This window comes from Engystomops pustulosus, chromosome 6 (genome assembly GCF_040894005.1).
Source record: "Engystomops pustulosus chromosome 6, aEngPut4.maternal, whole genome shotgun sequence".
Taxonomy (NCBI): Eukaryota; Metazoa; Chordata; class Amphibia; order Anura; family Leptodactylidae; genus Engystomops; species Engystomops pustulosus.
The window spans coordinates 24,534,670-24,554,499 of NC_092416.1; the positions used below are offsets into that span (position 1 = coordinate 24,534,670).

The 19,830-nt window shown below is 41.7% G+C and overlaps 1 protein-coding gene across 1 annotated transcript in view; it reads right to left on the minus strand.

Annotated features, from left to right (window-relative positions):
* Positions 1 to 19,830, minus strand: part of HCST (hematopoietic cell signal transducer) — a 97,993-nt gene that overhangs the window by 8,518 nt on the left and 69,645 nt on the right. The window contains exon 2 of the mRNA XM_072155122.1: positions 7,103 to 7,260. Coding sequence (XP_072011223.1) covers positions 7,103 to 7,157 — 55 coding nt within the window. The 5' untranslated portion in view covers positions 7,158 to 7,260. The remainder of the gene's footprint in view (positions 1 to 7,102; positions 7,261 to 19,830) is intronic.

Genomic DNA, 19,830 nt, shown 5'->3' on the forward strand with positions numbered 1-19,830 from the left:
AAGAGCTATTGTAATTACAAATATATTATCTAATATTTTCTTATATTTTACTAATTATAACTAACTATACAAATTTTTAATGTATACAGGCAGTCCCCTACTTAAGAATACTTGACTTACATACGACCCCTAGTTACAAACGGACCTCTGGATGTTGGTAATTTCTTGTACTTTAGTCCTAGGTTACAATGATCAGCTGTAACAGTTACCACTGGTGTCTGTAATGAAGCTTTAGTGTTAATCCGGATTCTTATGACAACCCAACATTTTTAAAATCCAATTGTCACAGAGACCAAAAAAGTTACAATGATAAAATATACAGTTCCGACTTACATACAAATTCAACTTAAGAACAAACCTACAGACCCTATCTTGTATGTAACCCGGGGACTGCCTGTACAGTTTTTCATGCTAACCTAAAGCTTTCCAGCACCACAGCCCCAGTGATCATGTGATTAATCATGTGACTGTCAGAACCGGCAGCCAGATTGTGCCAAAGCCCATACTGTAAATATACTATGGATCTGGCTGATTCACCCAGTGGCTTTATACCATCCATAACTGGTTAATGTTATATTACCCTGAGCAAGAATGGCTTAAAACTCACTAAATTGAATACATGATATTATGATGTCCCACGGCTGATCATGTTGAGCGTGGCCACCTCTCGGGCTGATCTCTGTTATTTAGTAGGGAAGAGAATTAGATGACTAAAAATAACTTTCTGGTGGTCTAGTACGTGGACTATTGGGTGGTAGAGTATGTGATCCAGCAAGTGATCTGGTAGGTAGTCTAGTACATGGTCCAGTGGGTGGACTAGTAGGTGGTACAGTAGGTGGTCTAGTAGGTAGTACAGTAAGTGGTATGTGAGCTGGTCTAGTAGGCATGCAGTAGGAAATCTAGCAAGTTGTACAGTAAGTTTTCAAGTAGGTGGTACAGTAGGTGGTCTAGTAGGTAGAACAGTAAGTAGTATGTTAACTGGCCTAGTAGTTTTACAGTAGGAGGTAAGTGGTAAATTAACTGGTCTAGAGGGGTGTATAGTAGGTGGTCATTTAAAAAAGCCATCCAGGTGATGGTGACGTCACCTTGATTTGGAGCGCGAGGATTCAAATGGAGACGATACTAATGATTGTTCAGACCATGATTAAGCTTCTATAGCGAAACGCGTAGGTCAGGAACCTGTGCCAACGCTTGAATGATATCTCTGCACCTATGTATGTTCTACAAATATTTTAACGGAATAAAGCTGTGGATCAAGTTGTCCCTATGTGTGCTGGATACTTTTACTTTACAAGTTTTCATACAGTAGGTGGTCATTTATGTTGTCCAGTGGGTGCACTAGCAGCTGCTGCAGTAAGTGGTCTACTAGGTAGTCTAGTAGGTAGTACAGTAAGTAGAATGTTAGCTGGTCTAGTAGGCATGCAGTAGGAAATCTAGTAAGTTGTACAGTAAGTGGTCTAGTGGGTTGTACAGTAAGTGGTCAAGTACATTGTCCAGTGGGTGGACTAGTAGGTGGTACAGTAGGTGGTCTAGTAGGTAGTACAGTAGGTGGTCTAGTAGGTAGTACAGTAAGTGGTATGTTAGCTGGTCTAGTGGGGTGTACAGTAGGAGATCTAGTAAGTGGTCTAGTGGGGTGTACAGTAGGTGGTCTAGTACGTTGTCCAGTGGGTGGACTAGTAGGTAGTACAGTAGGTGGTCTAGTAGGTAGTACAGTAAGTGGTATGTTAGCTGGTCTAGTAGGTGTACAGTAGGAGATCTAGTAAGTGGTCTAGTGGGGTATACAGTAGGTGGTCTAGTACATTGTCCAGTGGGTTGTCTTGTAGGTGGTACAGTAGGGGGTCTGGTAGAAAGAGTATTAGAAAGTACAGAAAATGGAATGTTAGCTGGTCTAGTAGGTATACAGTAGGAGATCTAGTAAGTTGTACAGTAAGTGGTCTATTGGGTGGTGCAGTAGGTAGTAGCAGGTAGTCAGTACATTAAAGGAGTTTTCGACAAAGACAAGTTAGGCCCTATCCATGGGACAGGGCCTAACTTACTGATCAGTGGAAACGACCGACCCCTCATCACTCCATAAGAGTACCAGAGCAGGCGGCCGCTCATGACCGTGGATAGGGCCTAACTTGTCTTTGTGGAAAAACCACTTTAAGTGGTATTTTAGCTGGTCTAGTAGGTGTACTGAAGGAGATTAAGTAAGTGGTCTACTTAATAAGGGCCCCCTTATTCCCAATTCAGCCCTTAACAATTGAGCTTGGGGATTGCATTGCTTTACAGTCTAATTATAATCTGTGAAGGGCGGCGTAAAGTACTCAGGTCTATGCATCCTACTTATTATAATGACCGGTATGGGAGAATTGTTTGTAACCACTCCCCCCCCCCAGCCGATCAGAACCATATTGCACTTTTGGGGGTGCCTCCACACAGTTCAGTGACCTCCAAAGCACCACCTACCTTCAGTTACCGCAACCTTTGCCCATGTCCAGACAGGTGCACGCTACACCTGTCAGCAATCATTACTGCAATATATCTCATATAGCCCCAAGGCTGACGCCTGTTACAGTGTCAAACAAGACAAGCTTAGATACACAATCCAGCAGACAGTACTACAAACAGTCGTCTACATACCAGGCTTAGATAAATAATGTCCCTATACCAATACACACACATTAGGCTGAGATACATAGGTTCAGACAGCATCCTGCACAATTCTCTTATAGAAACCTAACTGGCTTAGATACAGCGGCTTAGAAGTCAAGACAAAACAGATTAGGTTCTCCTTGCCGGGTAGCTTAACCCCTTGACTGCCACCATCAAGCACAATCGCGACAGCTAAGGAGAGAGACAAAGGGAACAGGGGTGCTGGGGTTTTCCATGGCAGCCATGTTTGTCATGTACGGTGGCCTATTAGACCCAGTCCAAGACACTGACAGATACAACACATTGCAGTACAGAAGTACTATATGTATTGTATGAGGGACCAAGGTATCCTAAGTGTTAGTCCCCTTGTGGGACAGTAAAAAAGTGAAATAAAGTTTTAAAAAATTAAATATTAAAGAAAAAAAACACAAAAATCACCTTATTATATTTTGTGTTAAAAAAAAATAAAATAACCGTCCGTAGCGACCTTGACCAAGCAAATATTACAGTATTATACTTGTATTGAAGGGTATAAAAAATAAGCATAAAAAACCTATTTGAAAGCTGCAATTTTAGCGATTCCTTCAAAAATATGTAAATTACAATAGCACCAATCTTACCATTATCCTTCCCACAATAAAGAAGCCTTTATAATCGTCTTTTGATTGAGGAATAAAAACGTTCCAGCTCTCAGAATATGGCGACACAAAGGCAAATGCGGTTTCCTTAAAAAAAGTGCTTTATTTGCGAAAGTAGTAAAACATAAGAAAATCTGGAATGTTTGGTGTCTCTTTAATCGTACTGACCTATCCAATCATTCTATCATGTGTATTATACTGCGTAAAAGTTTTAATTACAAAACATGTGGCAAAACCGCGGTTGTATCCCGTGAAGCTGCAGGAAAGAGTTAAAATATTTGATTCATCATGCTATTTTTAATCATAAAATTGAACCCATTTGAAAATACTAATTTTACCGCAAAAAACAAGCCCTCAGAGGCCCATGTTGGACAAAACATTTTTAAAGTTACGTCTTTTGGAATATGAGCAGGGAAAAAAAACGAAAAAAAATGCTGAGCTTTGAAGGTTATTTTAAGACTTGTACTTAAGGGGTTAACAGCTGTTACATTGTTACAAAACACAAGGTAAAGGTGTGAACGCGGCCTGAGACATAGACAGCAGAAGTAACGGACCTGATAAGTCATCAGAACTTATTATTTCCATGGGAGCATTATATCAGCTGCCAATGTATATATATATATACACATTCATCCGAATCCAAGACTGCAACATCTGGATTCTTATGATGAATCAGGCACAACAAAGTTGCTAAACACAAAAAGAATAATCCAAAGAACGTGGTCAATAACGGTTAATGACCCGTGATCACTTATATTCTTAAGGCAGAAAAATACATACAAAGAAGTGATCTTTTTAAAACTTAACTTTTACTGAGAAGTCTCATAAAATATACAAACATTAAGTGGTACAAATTAGCTGCTGCTGTGTAGAATCCTTAGTGCATGAACCCCATCTAGAAAAGAATAGACAAATGCAAAACGTGAGCTGGGTGGCCTAAATGGATAAGGTTTTACATGAAAAAATATATTAGACACCAGGCTCACCTTGAATGCTCAGCAGCATAAGTCATCAATGCACACTATCCAACTTCCTTGAGCGTGTCAATTTGTTCATTGGTTTTGTCTCAAGATAGAAGCGTCGGAGTGCTCGTCCGAAAAGTAGACACAACGTGTCTTAAAAGGTGTGAAGAGGATAGGTGAGTATAAACAGGGTAAGATGGGACTTACGGATGTCAAGAATGGGGTCAAGATGACAATGTCACTCTCCCTGGTACACCCTGAGTCCAGCTTCACCCTTCCAGGGCTCATCAGGGGAAAATTGCAGTGCGCCAAAAGGTGTCCCTTTACTGTGGGTAAGGGAAACACAGGGGTAATCCGTCCCTTAGTCTAAATTGTTGGTACGGACTGGTAGTCAGGTGGGGGCCCAGTTACAGCGTCCCCGTGCACACCTTTTAAGACACGTTGGGGCAAATTTACTTACCCGGTCCATTCGCGTTCCAGCGGCGGCTTCTCCGCTCTGGATTCGGGTCCGGCCGGGATTTAATAAGGTAGTTCTTCCGCCGTCCACCAGGTGGCGCTGCTGCGCTGAAAGTAAACTCATCGCGCCGGAATGCACCGAGCTGGACCAGGTGAAGGTAAGCGGTCCTTATGCGACACATTTTCGGTTTTTAAATGCGGCGGTTTTTCCGAATACGTCGGGTTTTCGTTCGGCCACGCCCCCCGATTTCCGTCGCGCGCATGCCAGCGCCGATGCGCCACAATCCGATCGCGTGCGCCAAAATCCCGGGGCAATTTAAGTACAAGCGGCGCAAAACGGAAATATTCGGGTAACACGTCGGGAAAACGCGAATCGGGCCCTTAATAAATGACCCCCGTTGTGTCTACTTTTCGGACGAGCACTCCGACGCTTCTATCTTGAGACAAAACCAATGAACAAATTGACACGCTCAAGGAAGTTGGATAGTGTGCATTGATGACTTATGCTGCTGAGCATTCAAGGTGAGCCTGGTGTCTAATATATTTTTTCATGTGAAACCTTATCCATTTAGGCCACCCAGCTCACGTTTTGCATTTGTCTATTTTTTTCTAGATGGGGTTCATGCACTAAGGATTCTACATAGCAGCAGCTAATTTGTACCACTTAATGTTTGTATATTTTATGAGACTTCTCAGTAAAAGTTAAGTTTTAAAAAGATCACTTCTTTGTATGTATTTTTCTGCCACAACAAAGTTGCTGCAAGCTTTGCAAAGTGGGTGGAAAAGTCACAAATTTGGCAAAATTATGCGAAAAAGTCACCAAAAAATAGGAAAAGTTTTATTAATGCCCCCGCATGTGCTTTATTACATAGGACTGCAGGTGTCATCTACTACATGATCTGTACTCAGAGAGTTATCACTGTGTTATCTGTGGTGTTACATAGGACTGCAGGACACATCTACTACATGATCTGTACTCAGAGATATCACTGTGTTATCTGTGGTGTTACATAGGACTGCAGGACACATCTTCTACATGATCTGTACTCAGATATATCACTGTGTTATCTGTGGTGTTACATAGGACTGCAGGACACATCTTCTACATGATCTGTACTCAGAGATATCACTGTGTTATCTGTGGTGTTACATAGGACTGCAGGTCACATCTACTACATGATCTGCACTCAGAGATATCACTGTGTTATCTGTGCTGTTACATAGGACTGCAGGACACATTTACTACATGATCTGTACTCAGAGAGTTATCACTGTGTTATCTGTGGTGTTACATAGGACTGCAGGACACGTCTACTACATGATCTGTACTCAGAGATATCACTGTGTTATCTGTAGTGTTACATAGGACTGCAGGTCACATCTACTACATGATCTGTACTCAGAGATATCACTGTGTTATCTGTGGTGTTACATAGGACTGCAGGTCACATCTACTACATGATCTGTACTCAGAGATATCACTGTGTTATCTGTGGTGTTACATAGGACTGCAGGTCACATCTACTACATGATCTGTACTCAGAGAGATATCACTGTGTTATCTGTGCTGTTACATAGGACTGCAGGTCACATCTACTACATGATCTGTACTCAGAGAGATATCACTGTGTTATCTGTGGTGTTACATAGGACTGCAGGACACACCTACTACATGATCTGTACTCAGAGAGTTCTCACTGTGTTATCTGTGGTTACATAGGACTGCAGGACACATCTACTACATGATCTGTACTCAGAGATATCACTGTGTTATCTGTGGTGTTACATAGGACTGCAGGACACATCTACTACATGATCTGTACTCAGAGAGATATCACTGTGTTATCTGTGGTGTTACATAGGACTGCAGGTCACTACATGATCTGTACTCAGAGAGATATCACTGTGTTATCTGTGGTGTTACATAGGACTGCAGGACAGATCTACTACATGATCTGTACTCAGAGAGATATCACTGTGTTATCTGTGGTGTTACATAGGACTGCAGGTCACATCTACTACATGATCTGTACCCAGAGAGTTATCACTGTGTTATCTGTGCTGTTACATAGGACTGCAGGACACATCTACTACATGATCTGTACTGAGAGAGATATCACTGTGTTATCTGTGGTGTTACATAGGACTGCAAGACACATCTACTACATGATCTGTACTGAGAGAGATATCACTGTGTTATCTGTGGTGTTACATAGGACTGCAGGACACATCTACTACATGATCTGTACTCAGAGAGATATCACTGTGTTATCTGTGGTGTTACATAGGACTGCAGGACACATCTACTACATGATCTGTACTCAGAGGGTTATCATTGTGTCATCTGTGGTGTTACATAGGTCTGACAGAAGTAAAGTGAACAGATAATGATCAAACCACTGTAAATCTTACCCTCAGGAAGCCAGAAGAGGAGGGAGCACAGGGCGAGATGTAGGATCCCCATCATTGTCTTCCTGATGTCTCTTCGCTGCCCACGACCCCTATCGTCTCACTATCTTGTGCTCATAAGACAGGATGTCACACTATTGGTTAATCTTCCCCTCGAAAACCTAAGTGAGGGGACGAAGGAGGAAGACGCATCAGTCACCAGCGAGAATGTATGAACTTCCCCCATTTCTACCGTCAGTGACCTCCCCACTTCTCATTGGCTTGAATTGATGACTCTCATCAGAGTATATTGGAAGGGGGGGGAGGTCCACATGGGACATGGGATACCAGTGACCCCTGCCTTGTAGTCACTATAGAGTGGATCTCCAGGCTTTGTGACGTGCGCTGTCCCTTTAAATCTCCATGGAATGTTGAGTATATTTGTAAATAAGACATATTGTTACATTGTATCTTATACAGAATTCTGTTCATCATTGATCAGCTTCTAGGCTGTAAGTCTGCACATCTCTCCGTTGCCCCCTACAGTATAATGTATGTGTACTACATTCATACAGTTTCCTTGGGGCTTTTGAGACACCAGATCAAGGTTGCTTCAACCATGAGGAAAAATCAGTGCACACGTATCAGGCCCCAAGATAGTAGGAAAGATGTTACATTGCATGTGCACGTGTCAGTCTTTACTGAGGTCCTGGTATTCTATTCATGAAAAAGGAAAATCATCCAATTGTATTGTACATGAAATGACAGTAAGCAGAGATCTGAAACTCAGTAGGAAGAGTTTTAGAATATTATTATTAGTCTGTATCTTGAGTTAAGAGAAATAAAAGTATCAAGACGCTGAGATCATAACCAAAGCAGGAAAAAATAGCATCCGAAGAAGCAAAAAGAAGACAAGTGCTTCAAAAAGTGTACCACAAAAAATCTACATTTACTAATATCCATAACAGCTTAAGTCACATGATGCAGTTCTCTTAGGCCAGTGATGGCTAACCTATGGCACTGGTGCCAGAGGTGGCACTCAGAGCCCTTTCTGTGGGCACTCAGGCCATCACCAGAGATGACTCCAGGTATCTTCCTGCAGTCCCAGACAGCCCAGGACTTGCTGAGCTATATTAAAGTGACAGCTCTACCTATCAATGGTATCAATGAAAACTGTGACAGAGAAGGAAGTATAAATCACAAATTAAATTTCTGTGTTGGCACTTTGCGATAAATAAGCGGGTCTTTGTTGTAGTTTTGGCACTCAGTCTCTTAAAGGTTCGCCATCACTGTCTTAGGCTATCACCCAGAATATGACTGCATACTGGACTTACAGTCAACACTAGGAGGAGCTCAAAATATAACTATATACTGTATATACAGTCACCACTAGGAGGAGCTCAAATATAACTATATACTGTATATACAGTCACCACTAGGAGGAGCTCAAGATATAACTATATACTGTATATACAGTCACCACTAGGAGGAGCTCAAGATATAACTACAGGCAGTCCCCGGGTTACATACAAGATAGGGTCTGTAGGTTTGTTCTTAAGTTGAGATTTATAATGTAAGTCAGAACTGTATGTTTTATCATTGTAATCCCAGCCAGAACTTTTTTGGTCTCTGTGACAATTGGATTTTAAAAATGTTGGGTTGTCATAAGAATTAATATTAACACTAAAGCTTCATTACAGACACATTTGATAATTGATTATTGTAGCCTAGGACTAAAGCACAATAAATTACCAATATCCAGTGGTCCGTTTGTAACTATGGGTCGTATGTAAGTCGAGTGTTCTTAAGTAGGGCACTGCATGTATATACTGTATGTACACTCAACACTAGGAGGAGCTCAAGATATTACTATATACTGTATGTACACTCAACACTAGGAGGAGCTCAAGATATTGCTATATACTGTATATACACTCAACACTAGGAGGAGCTCAAGATATTGCTATATACTGTCTATACAGTCACCACTAGGAGGAGCTCAAGACATTGCTATATACTGTATATACACTCAACACTAGGAGCAGCTTAGGATAATACTATATACTGTCTATACAGTGACCACTAGGAGGAGCTCAAGACATTGCTATATACTGTATATACACTCAACACTAGGAGCAGCTCAGGATAATACTATATACTGTCTATACAGTCACCACTAGGAGGAGCTCAGGATATTACTATGTATAGTATGTACAGTCACCGCTAGGAGGAGCTCAGGATATTACTATGAATAGTATATACAGTCACCACTAGGAGGAGCTCAGGAGATTACTATATATTATATATACAGTCACCACTAGGAGGAGCTCAGGAGATTACTATATATTATATATACAGTCACCACTAGGAGGAGCTCAGGATATTACTATATATTATATATACAGTCACCACTAGGAGGAGCTCAGGATAATACAATATAATGTATATGAAGTCACCACTAGGAGGAGCTCAGGAGATGAGTAATGTATATATACAGCCACCACTAGGTGGAGCTCAAGATATTGCTATGTACTGTATGTACAGTCACCACTAGGAGTAGCTCAAGAAATTACTATATACTTTATATATAGTCACCACTAGGAGGAGCTCAAGATATCACTTTATACTGTATATAAAGTCACCACTAGGAGCAGCTCAGGATAACACTGCATATTGGACTTACAGCTACCACTAGGAGAAGCTCAGCACTTTACAATATACTGTATATGAAGTCACCGCTAGGAGGAGCTCAGGACATAAGTAATGTATATATACAGTCACCACTAGGGGGAGCTCAGGACATAAGTAATGTATATATACAGTCACCACTAGAGGGAGCTCAGGAGATTATATACATACTGTATATACAGGTACCACTAGAGGGAGCTCAGGACATTAATATATAATGAGGAGAATGTATCTGGGCTTGTACTGCACAACTGTTCAGTTGTACAGTCAGGTGTCAGATACACTAATACGCGAGAGTCAGTGTGACCTGCGGGACAACATTAACATCAAGTGTTGGGACACGATGCACCAGCGCTGAGAGGAGCTCAAGAGATACATAATCTCTAGGGGGAGCCCCGGAGATTACTACATACTGTATTTACTGAACCACTAGGAGAAGCTCCGGAGATTACTACATACTGTATATACTGAACCACTAGGGGGAGCTCAGGAGATTACTACATACTGTATATACTGAACCACTAGGGGGAGCTCAGGAGATTACTACATACTGTATATACTGAACCACTAGGGGGAGCTCAGGAGATTACTGCATACTGTATATACTGAACCACTAGGGGGAGCTCAGGAGATTACTACATACTCTTTATACTGAACCACTAGGGGGAGCTCAGGAGATTACTACATACTGTATATACTGAACCACTAGGACAGCGATGGCGAACCTATGGCACGCGTGCCACATGCGGCACGCAGAGCTGTTCCTGTGGGCACGCGGGAGCGCTGAATGTTATTGTGGTTCCCATAGAAACCACTGCCGGGAGAAGAGAGCAGCATGATACAGCTGCTCCCACATAATAAAATTGGGCAGGGGCATAAGGATCTGGCCCTTAGATACAGGGGTCCAGCGGCTGCACTGTTCAATGTGCTCTTTTGGGACCCCTGAGCACAGTAATATCGGCAGGAAGGCAGTCATTGCTCTGCCTCCCCCCCTGCTAAAGCCGGGACTCACACAGAGGGCTGGTCACCTGACCCGACCAGCCAATAGGAGAGGAGAGGAGGGAAGAGGAATCACCAGAGCCCGGGCTGCATGTAGCTGCAGTATAGAAAGGTAATAAATGACATTCTCCCCTTCTCCCCTGCTATCCTGTAAATATAAACTACATCATACAGCTATTCATATCTTTCCAGCACCCTCATATCTATCTATCTCTCTGTCTCTCTCATATCTATCTATGTATCTATCTATGTATCTATCTATGTATCTATCTATGTATGTATCTATCAATCATGTATCTATCTATCTATCTATGTATCTATCTATCTATGTATCTATCTATCTATCTATCTATCTATGTATCTATGTATCTATCTATGTATGTATCTATCAATCATGTATCTATCTATCTATCTATCTATCTATCTATCTATCTATCTATCTATGTATCTATCTATCTATCTATCTATCTATCTATCTATCTATCTATCTATGTATGTATCTATCTATGTATCTCATATCTATGTATGTATCTATCTATCTATCTATCTATCTCTCATATCTATGTATCTATCTATCTATCTATGTATGTATCTATGTATCTATCTATCTATCTATCTATCTATCTATCTATCTATCTATCTCATATCTATCTATCTATCTATCTATCTATCTATCTATCTATCTATCTATCTCCTATCTATCTATCTATCTATCTATCTATCTCATATCTATCTATCTATCTATCTATCTCATATCTATCTATCTATCTATCTCTCTCATATCTATCTCTCTGTCTCTCTCATATCTATGTATCTAGAAAAATGATCTATCTATCTATCTATCAGGGCCCACTGGTGTCTTGTTACACCACTGGGATTGGGGTCACGTATAAAGGTCAGCAGACCCCTATATGTGACATATGACATAGCTATAAATAAAATACATCAATATTAAAATGGGGCAATTCTCTCTATAATGCTAGTTATCAGCTGCAGGTGTACCTGAGCTCTGCCCCAATCCTTCCCCTGAACAGTATACAACAGTTTTAGGCGAGCAGCGGACAACAGTACACTGCCAGGATTTTTTAACGTTTATTACAGAAGTCCCTATATAAAACACCTATGTGTTTTTTTTTTTAATTTTTGTCTTGGCACTTTGCTATAAGTAAGTTGGGTTTGAGTTGCATTTTGGGCACTCGGCCTCTAAAAGGTTCGCCATCACTGCACTAGGATGAGCTCAGGAGATTACTACATACTGTATATACTGAACCACTAGGGGGAGCTCAGGAGATTACTACATACTATATATACAGCCAGCACTAGGAGGAGCTCAGGAGATTACTACATACTGTATATACTGAACCACTAGGAGGAGCCCAGGAGACTACTACATACTGTATATACTGAACCACTAGGGGGAGCTCAGGAGATTACTACATACTATATATACAGCCAGCACTAGGAGGAGCTCAGGAGATTACTACATACTATATATACAGCCAGCACTAGGAGGAGCTCAGGAGATTACTACATACTGTATATACTGAACCACTAGGAGGAGCCCAGGAGACTACTACATACTGTATATACTGAACCACTAGGAGGAGCTCAGGAGATTACTACATACTGTATATACTGAACCACTAGGGGGAGCTCAGGAGATTACTACATACTGTATATACTGAACCACTAGGGGGAGTTCAGGAGATTACTACATACTGTATATACTGAACCACTAGGGGGAGCTCAGGAGATTACTACATACTATATATACAGCCAGCACTAGGAGGAGCTCAGGAGATTACTACATACTGTATATACTGAACCACTAGGGGGAGTTCAGGAGATTACTACATACTGTATATACTGAACCACTAGGGGGAGTTCAGGAGATTACTACATACTGTATATACTGAACCACTAGGGGGAGCTCAGGAGATTACTACATACTGTATATACTGAACCACTAGGGGGAGCTCAGGTGATTACTACATACTGTATATACTGAACCACTAGGGGGAGCTCAGGTGATTACTACATACTGTATATACCGAACCACTAGGGGGAGCTCAGGAGATTACTACATACTGTATATACTGAACCACTAGGGGGAGCTCAGGAGATTACTACATACTGTATATACTGAACCACTAGGGGGAGCTCAGGAGATTACTACATACTGTATATACTGAACCACTAGGGGGAGTTCAGGAGATTACTACATACTGTATATACTGAACCACTAGGGGGAGCTCAGGTGATTACTACATACTGTATATACCGAACCACTAGGGGGAGCTCAGGAGATTACTACATACTGTATATACTGAACCACTAGGGGGAGCTCAGGAGATTACTACATACTGTATATACTGAACCACTAGGGGGAGCTCAGGAGATTACTACATACTGTATATACTGAACCACTAGGGGGAGCTCAGGAGATTACTACATACTGTATATACTGAACCACTAGGGGGAGCTCAGGAGATTACTACATACTGTATATACTGAACCACTAGGGGGAGCTCAGGAGATTACTACATACTGTATATACTGAACCACTAGGGGGAGCTCAGGAGATTACTACATACTGTATATACTGAACCACTAGGGGGAGTTCAGGAGATTACTACATACTGTATATACTGAACCACTAGGGGGAGCTCAGGAGATTACTACATACTGTATATACAGCCACCACTAGGGGGAGCTCAGGTGATTACTACATACTGTATATACTGAACCACTAGGGGGAGCGCCGGAGATTACTACATACTGTATATACTGAACCACTAGGGGGAGCTCAGGAGATTACTATATACTGTATATACTGAACCACTAGGGGGAGCTCCGGAGATTACTACATATTGTAAATACTGAACACTAGGGGGAGCTCAGGAGATTACTACATACTGTATATACTGAACCACTAGGGGGAGCTCAGGATATTACTATATACTGTATATACTGAACCACTAGGGGGAGCTCAGGAGATTACTACATACTGTATATGCTGAACCAATAGGGGGAGTTCAGGAGATTACTACATACTGTATATACTGAACCACTAGGGGGAGCTCAGGAGATTACTACATACTGTATATACTGAACCACTAGGGGGAGCTCAGGAGATTACTACATACTGTATATACTGAACCACTAGGGGGAGCTCAGGAGATTACTACATACTGTATATACTGAACCACTAGGGGGAGCTCAGGAGATTACTACATACTGTATATACCGAACCACTAGGAGAAGCTCCGGAGATTACTACATACTGTGTATATTGAACCACTACATACTGTATATATAGAACTGCTAGGGGAGCTCAGGATATTACTACTTATTATATAGACAGTCACCACTAGGGGAGCTCAGGAGATTACTACATACTGTATATACTAAACCACTAGGGCAGTGATGGCAAACCTTTTAGACACCGAGTGCCTGAACTACAACCAAAACCGACGTATTTTTCGCAAAGTGCCGATATGACAATTTAAGCAGTAACTTATTACTCCCTGCTCTGTCACATGTTTAAATTGTATAGGCACCACAAGGACACCCATACAGTAGAAGGGAGGAGTAGAAGTTTGTATTATGATTTTAGCTTCCTTCTAGAGTCCTGGGCTATCTGTGAGTCAAAGAGGCCTTGGGTCCTGTCTGGCAAACTCTGCACTGGGGTTATGGCGCAGGTGCCCATAGAAAGGGCTCTGAGTGCCACTTCTGGCACCCGTGCCATAGGTTCGCCACCACTGCACTAGGGGGAGCTCCGGAGATTACTGCATGCTGTATATACTAAACCACTAGGGGGAGCTCAGGAGATTACTACATACTGTATATACTGAACCACTAGGGGGGCACAGGAGACTACTACCTACTGTATATACTAAACCATTAGGGGGAGCTCCGGAGATTACTACATACTGTATATACTGAACCACTAGGGGGAGCTCAGGAGATTACTACATACTCTATATACTGAACCACTAGGGGGGGCTCAGGAGACTACTACATACTGTATATACTGAACCACTAGGGGGGGGGGGGGCTCAGGAGATTACTACATACTGTATATACTGAACCAGTAGGGGGAGCTCTGGAGATTACTACATACTGTATATACTGAACCACTAGGGGGAGCTCAGGAGATTACTGCATACTGTATATAATGAACCACTAGGGGGAGCCCCGGAGATTACTACATACTGTATATACTGAACCACTAGGAGAAGCTCCGGAGATTACTACATACTGTATATACTGAACCACTAGGGGGAGCTCAGGAGATTACTACATACTGTATATACACCACCACTAGGGGGAGCTCAGGAGATTACTACATACTGTATATACTGAACCACTAGGGGTAGCCCCGGAGATTACTACATACTGTATATACTGAACCACTAGGGGGAGCTCAGGATATTACTATATACTGTATATACAGCCACCACTAGGGGGAGCTCAGGAGATTACTACATACTGTATATACAGCCACCACTAGGGGAGTTCAGGAGATTACTACATACTGTATATACTGAACCACTAGGGGGAGCTCAGGAGATTACTACATACTGTATATACTGCACCACTAGGGGTAGCCCCGGAGATTACTACATATTGTATATACTGAACCACTAGGGGGAGCTCAGGAGATTACTACATACTGTATATACAGCCACCACTAGGGGGAGCTCAGGAGATTACTACATACTGTATATACAGCCACCACTAGGGGAGTTCAGGAGATTACTACATACTGTATATACAGCACCACTAGGGGGAGCTCTGGAGATTACTACATACTGTATATACTGAACCACTAGGGGGAGCTCAGGAGATTACTACATACTGTATATACTGAACCACTAGAGGGTGCTCAGGAGATTACTACATACTGTATATACTGAACCACTAGGGGGAGCTCAGGATATTACTATATACTGTATATACAGCCACTACTAGGGGGAGCTCAGGAGATTACTACATACTGTATATACAGCCACCACTAGGGGGAGTTCAGGAGATTACTACATACTGTATATACTGAACCACTAGGGGGAGCTCAGGAGATTACTACATACTGTATATACTGCACCACTAGGGGGAGCTCAGGAGATTACTACATACTGTATATACACCACCACTAGGAGGAGCTCAGGAGATTATTACATACTGTATATACTGAACCACTAGGGGGAGCTCAGGAGATTACTACATACTGTATATACTGAACCACTAGGGGGAGCTCAGGATATTACTACTTATTGTATAGACAGTCACCACTAGGAGGAGCTCAGAAGATTACTGCAAATTGTCTATACACCACCACTAGGGGGAACTCTGGAGATTTTTACATACTGTATATATTGAGTATGTAGAAGAGTAGAAGAGTTTCTAACCATCTCTCACCACCTGTAATGGTGTAATACAGTTGAAAACCCCCCTGCCATTCTGTATCACAATATTGAGAAACTGCAGCGGCTTAGATACAGCACATCGTCTCCACTCCTGACACATCGTGCATAGGAAACCACAGACCATAAGAATTCGGATCCTGAGCAGGAAGCCCTCGCTTCTTACACTCCGTCCTTCAGGTGACGTTTCCTTCCACGCGTCATGGGCGCTCACAGATCGCATCTTATAACTATGACAACAAACTCTCAGAGAAGATACACAGGAATCTTCTACTTGTAAAGTTATTTTTAGTTCTATTATCCCACACACAGACCTAGGGGGTTGGAGGGGCAATTACAGGGGGTACAGAAAGTATTTAGACCCATTTACATTTTTCACCGTTTGTTTTATTGCAGCCAATTGCTAAGATCAAAAAATGTCATCTTTTTGCTCATTAATGTGCACTCTGTCCCCATCTTAACAGTAAAACATAAATGTTTTTATATTTATTTTTATGTATATATTAATATATGTTCAAATTAAACAAGAAAAACACTTTGAAAGAAATACACTTTGCTGTGACTCATGCTGCCCATTTTCTTCTGATCATCCTTGAGATGGCTCTACTCCTTCATTGGAGTTCAGCTGTTTTTATTTAAACTGATTAGACTTATTTAGAAAAGGGTTAAACCTGTCTATAGACAGCTCACAGTGCATGTCAGAGCACATGAGTATCATGAGGTCTAAGGAACTGCCTAAGGAGCTCAGAGACAGAATTGTGGCCAAGCACAGATCAGTCTAGGTAATAAAAGAACTTCTGCAGCACTCAAGGTTCCTAAGAGCACAGTGGCCTCCATAATCATTAAATGGAAGAAGTTTTGCACAACCACATCTCTTCCTCGCCCTGACTGTCCAGCCAAACTAAGAAATAGTTGGAGAAGAGCCTCAGTGAGAAAGGTAAAGAAGAACCCTTAGATCACTGTGGCTGACCTCTATAGATGCAGTAGGACCATGGTTCTGTGTCGATCCTTCAAAATCAACTAAAGTAAAACCAGCGGAGTAGATAATGACTGGGTCCATTTATTCACATAAAAGGTGAACTAGGGACCTCACTGAACCCCATGGGTCTAAAATAAAATGTAACCTTTATTATATTTAGAGCTAAAATGATTTAGCACCTTTCCATCAATAATACATTACACATCTACAACTCTGGTGAAACGTATCTATCTCACAGATGTCCTGAGGAGGTGTAGAGAGAGTAAAGTTATAAAACTTCTGTTACAATGTTATTAATAAAGATGTGGACAGGACTCCACCATAGGTCACTGTTGTCCAAATATGAAGAACCAATGTAACACTTCTTAAAGGAAATCTACCATTTGATTTCATGCATTATGCATTAGCTACACTGATGCAGAAACATATCTTGTTTAATCCCTGAACCGAGTGGTTTTGTTCAAAAAAACTGCTGGGTGCATGCAGGCTGCCGTACATAAACACATTACATGGAGATTCCTGAACTGTACAGACAGGACTATTGGACCTGAGCTGGATGACTCATGCACAGCAGCTGGGGTATAGTGCAGTGATTGATTACTTCTGCCTGTCAGGGACAACACAGTGATGACATATTCTCGGACAGGACAGGACAGGACAAGGCTGGAGCAGTTCATAATTAGGGTGAGAGGAGAAGCTCCAGAGCAGCCACAGGAACGAGAGAGCCTCATTATCATAATTTTATAATTGTTTCTTCAGCAAAACCACTCAGTTCAGGAATTAAACAAGATATGTTTCTGCATCGGTGTCGCTACAGCATTCTCAAGGTATGTTTGCTTCATAATGCATAAAAGCAAATGGTAGGTTTCCTTTAAAGGGCACCTACCACCCCGATTCTACCTATAAAGGTAGAAGGGGTGGTAGGTGGATGGATGGGACGTGAGGATAGCCCTTTTTTTTCCTCACGTCCCGGGTGTCTTTTACAAAACTTTATTACATGTATATGCTAATTTTTTATGCGGCTACTGGGGTGTGGAGTAGCCGGACATGAGGCTACTAGTCGGGGCTACTCCACGCCCCAGTAGCCGCGTTACTCCGCCTACCAGGTAATCTTCGGCGCGCAGCTCCTGGTAGTCCGAGTCCCCCGGCTACTGCGCATGTGCAGTAGTTCCCGGACGCAGGGGACCCGGAATGAGGGCGCGCAGCTACCAGGAGCTGCGCACCGAAGATTACCTGGTAGGCGGAGTAACGCGGCTACTGGGGCGTGGAGTAGCCTCGACTAGTAGCCTCATGTCCGGCTACTCCACGCCCCAGTAGCCGCATAAAAAAATAGCATATACATGTAATAAAGTTTTGTAAAAGACACTCGGGACGTGAGGATTAGCCCAAAAAAGGGCTATCCTCTTGGCCATCCATCCCTTCTACCTTTATAGGTAGAATCGGGGTGGTAGGTGCCCTTTAAATAGTTGATAAATATTGTATCCAATTAAATGGAATGTCGGTAATTATTATATACAGTGGAATGGGATGTACATAAGTCTCCCGCACTGAAACGCACAGTAACAAATTCACAAATAATAGTTGGGGTGAAAACCAGAGAAGAAATATATGGTAACGAGCTCATTTACATATGAAATTACTATATATCAGACAACGGGAGGGGGGATTTCCTCCAATGCTCTATCATCTGTATTGTACTGAAGATCTCCTATTGCCTCCACACTCTTCACCTTACATATCAGGAAAGCGGAGCAGAGCTATTACTAGATGTATATTGGTAAATTACCTAATACCCTGCTCCCCCCTCCCCCCCCCCCCCACACTTACACATATATTACAAAAATTCCCTTTTAGAGAAAACTGTGATACAGCAGGAAAAATTTTAAAGTTATGGTTTTGAAAATTCAAATGAAGATGAAAAAAAAAGTAAAGACCCCAAAAAGTTGAGTCATATTTTAGGATCTCCTTTAGCTGGAAAAGCCACCAGCTATGTCTCCCCAGTCTTTGAGCTAAGCGACTTATAAATCCACATTATAAGAGTAAATTTTATTTTTAGAGTCTTTACCGTATATGACCAGCAGGTGGCAGCAGAGACACATCAAACACAGAGACGCTTCAAAGAAAAAAAATATCAAGAAAAACTCAAAAAGAAGAAAAATCTGGGAAATGGCTTCGCTTATTCAGGAGATTAGTTGTAGGTTGAATACTAGATTCGGTTCACATGCGAATGCTGAGGGTGCAGTCACACATGATGTTTAAAGGGGTCGTCCACTTTCAGCAAATAATTCATATTGTTTGTGTAAAGAAAAGTTATAAAATTTTCCAATATAGTTTATGTATCAGTTCCTCACCATTTTCTATATCTCTGCTTGCTTTGCTTCTAAAAGTGGCTCCTATTACTCTTAATGCTAATGACGTGGACAGATTCTTACCACTGGAAGTAAATAGAGACGCTTTCTATAGAATGACAGCAAGCAGAGATCTAGAAAACTGTGAGGAATTGATACAGAAAGTATCATGGAAAATTGTCTAACTTTTCATTACACAAAAAATATCGATTTGCCTGATAGATGGTGCAGAATGCTGACTATGGAATATTAGTACATTAGTATCGCAGTATATTACAATGAACAAGTGATCAAATAATGACTTGTTTAAGT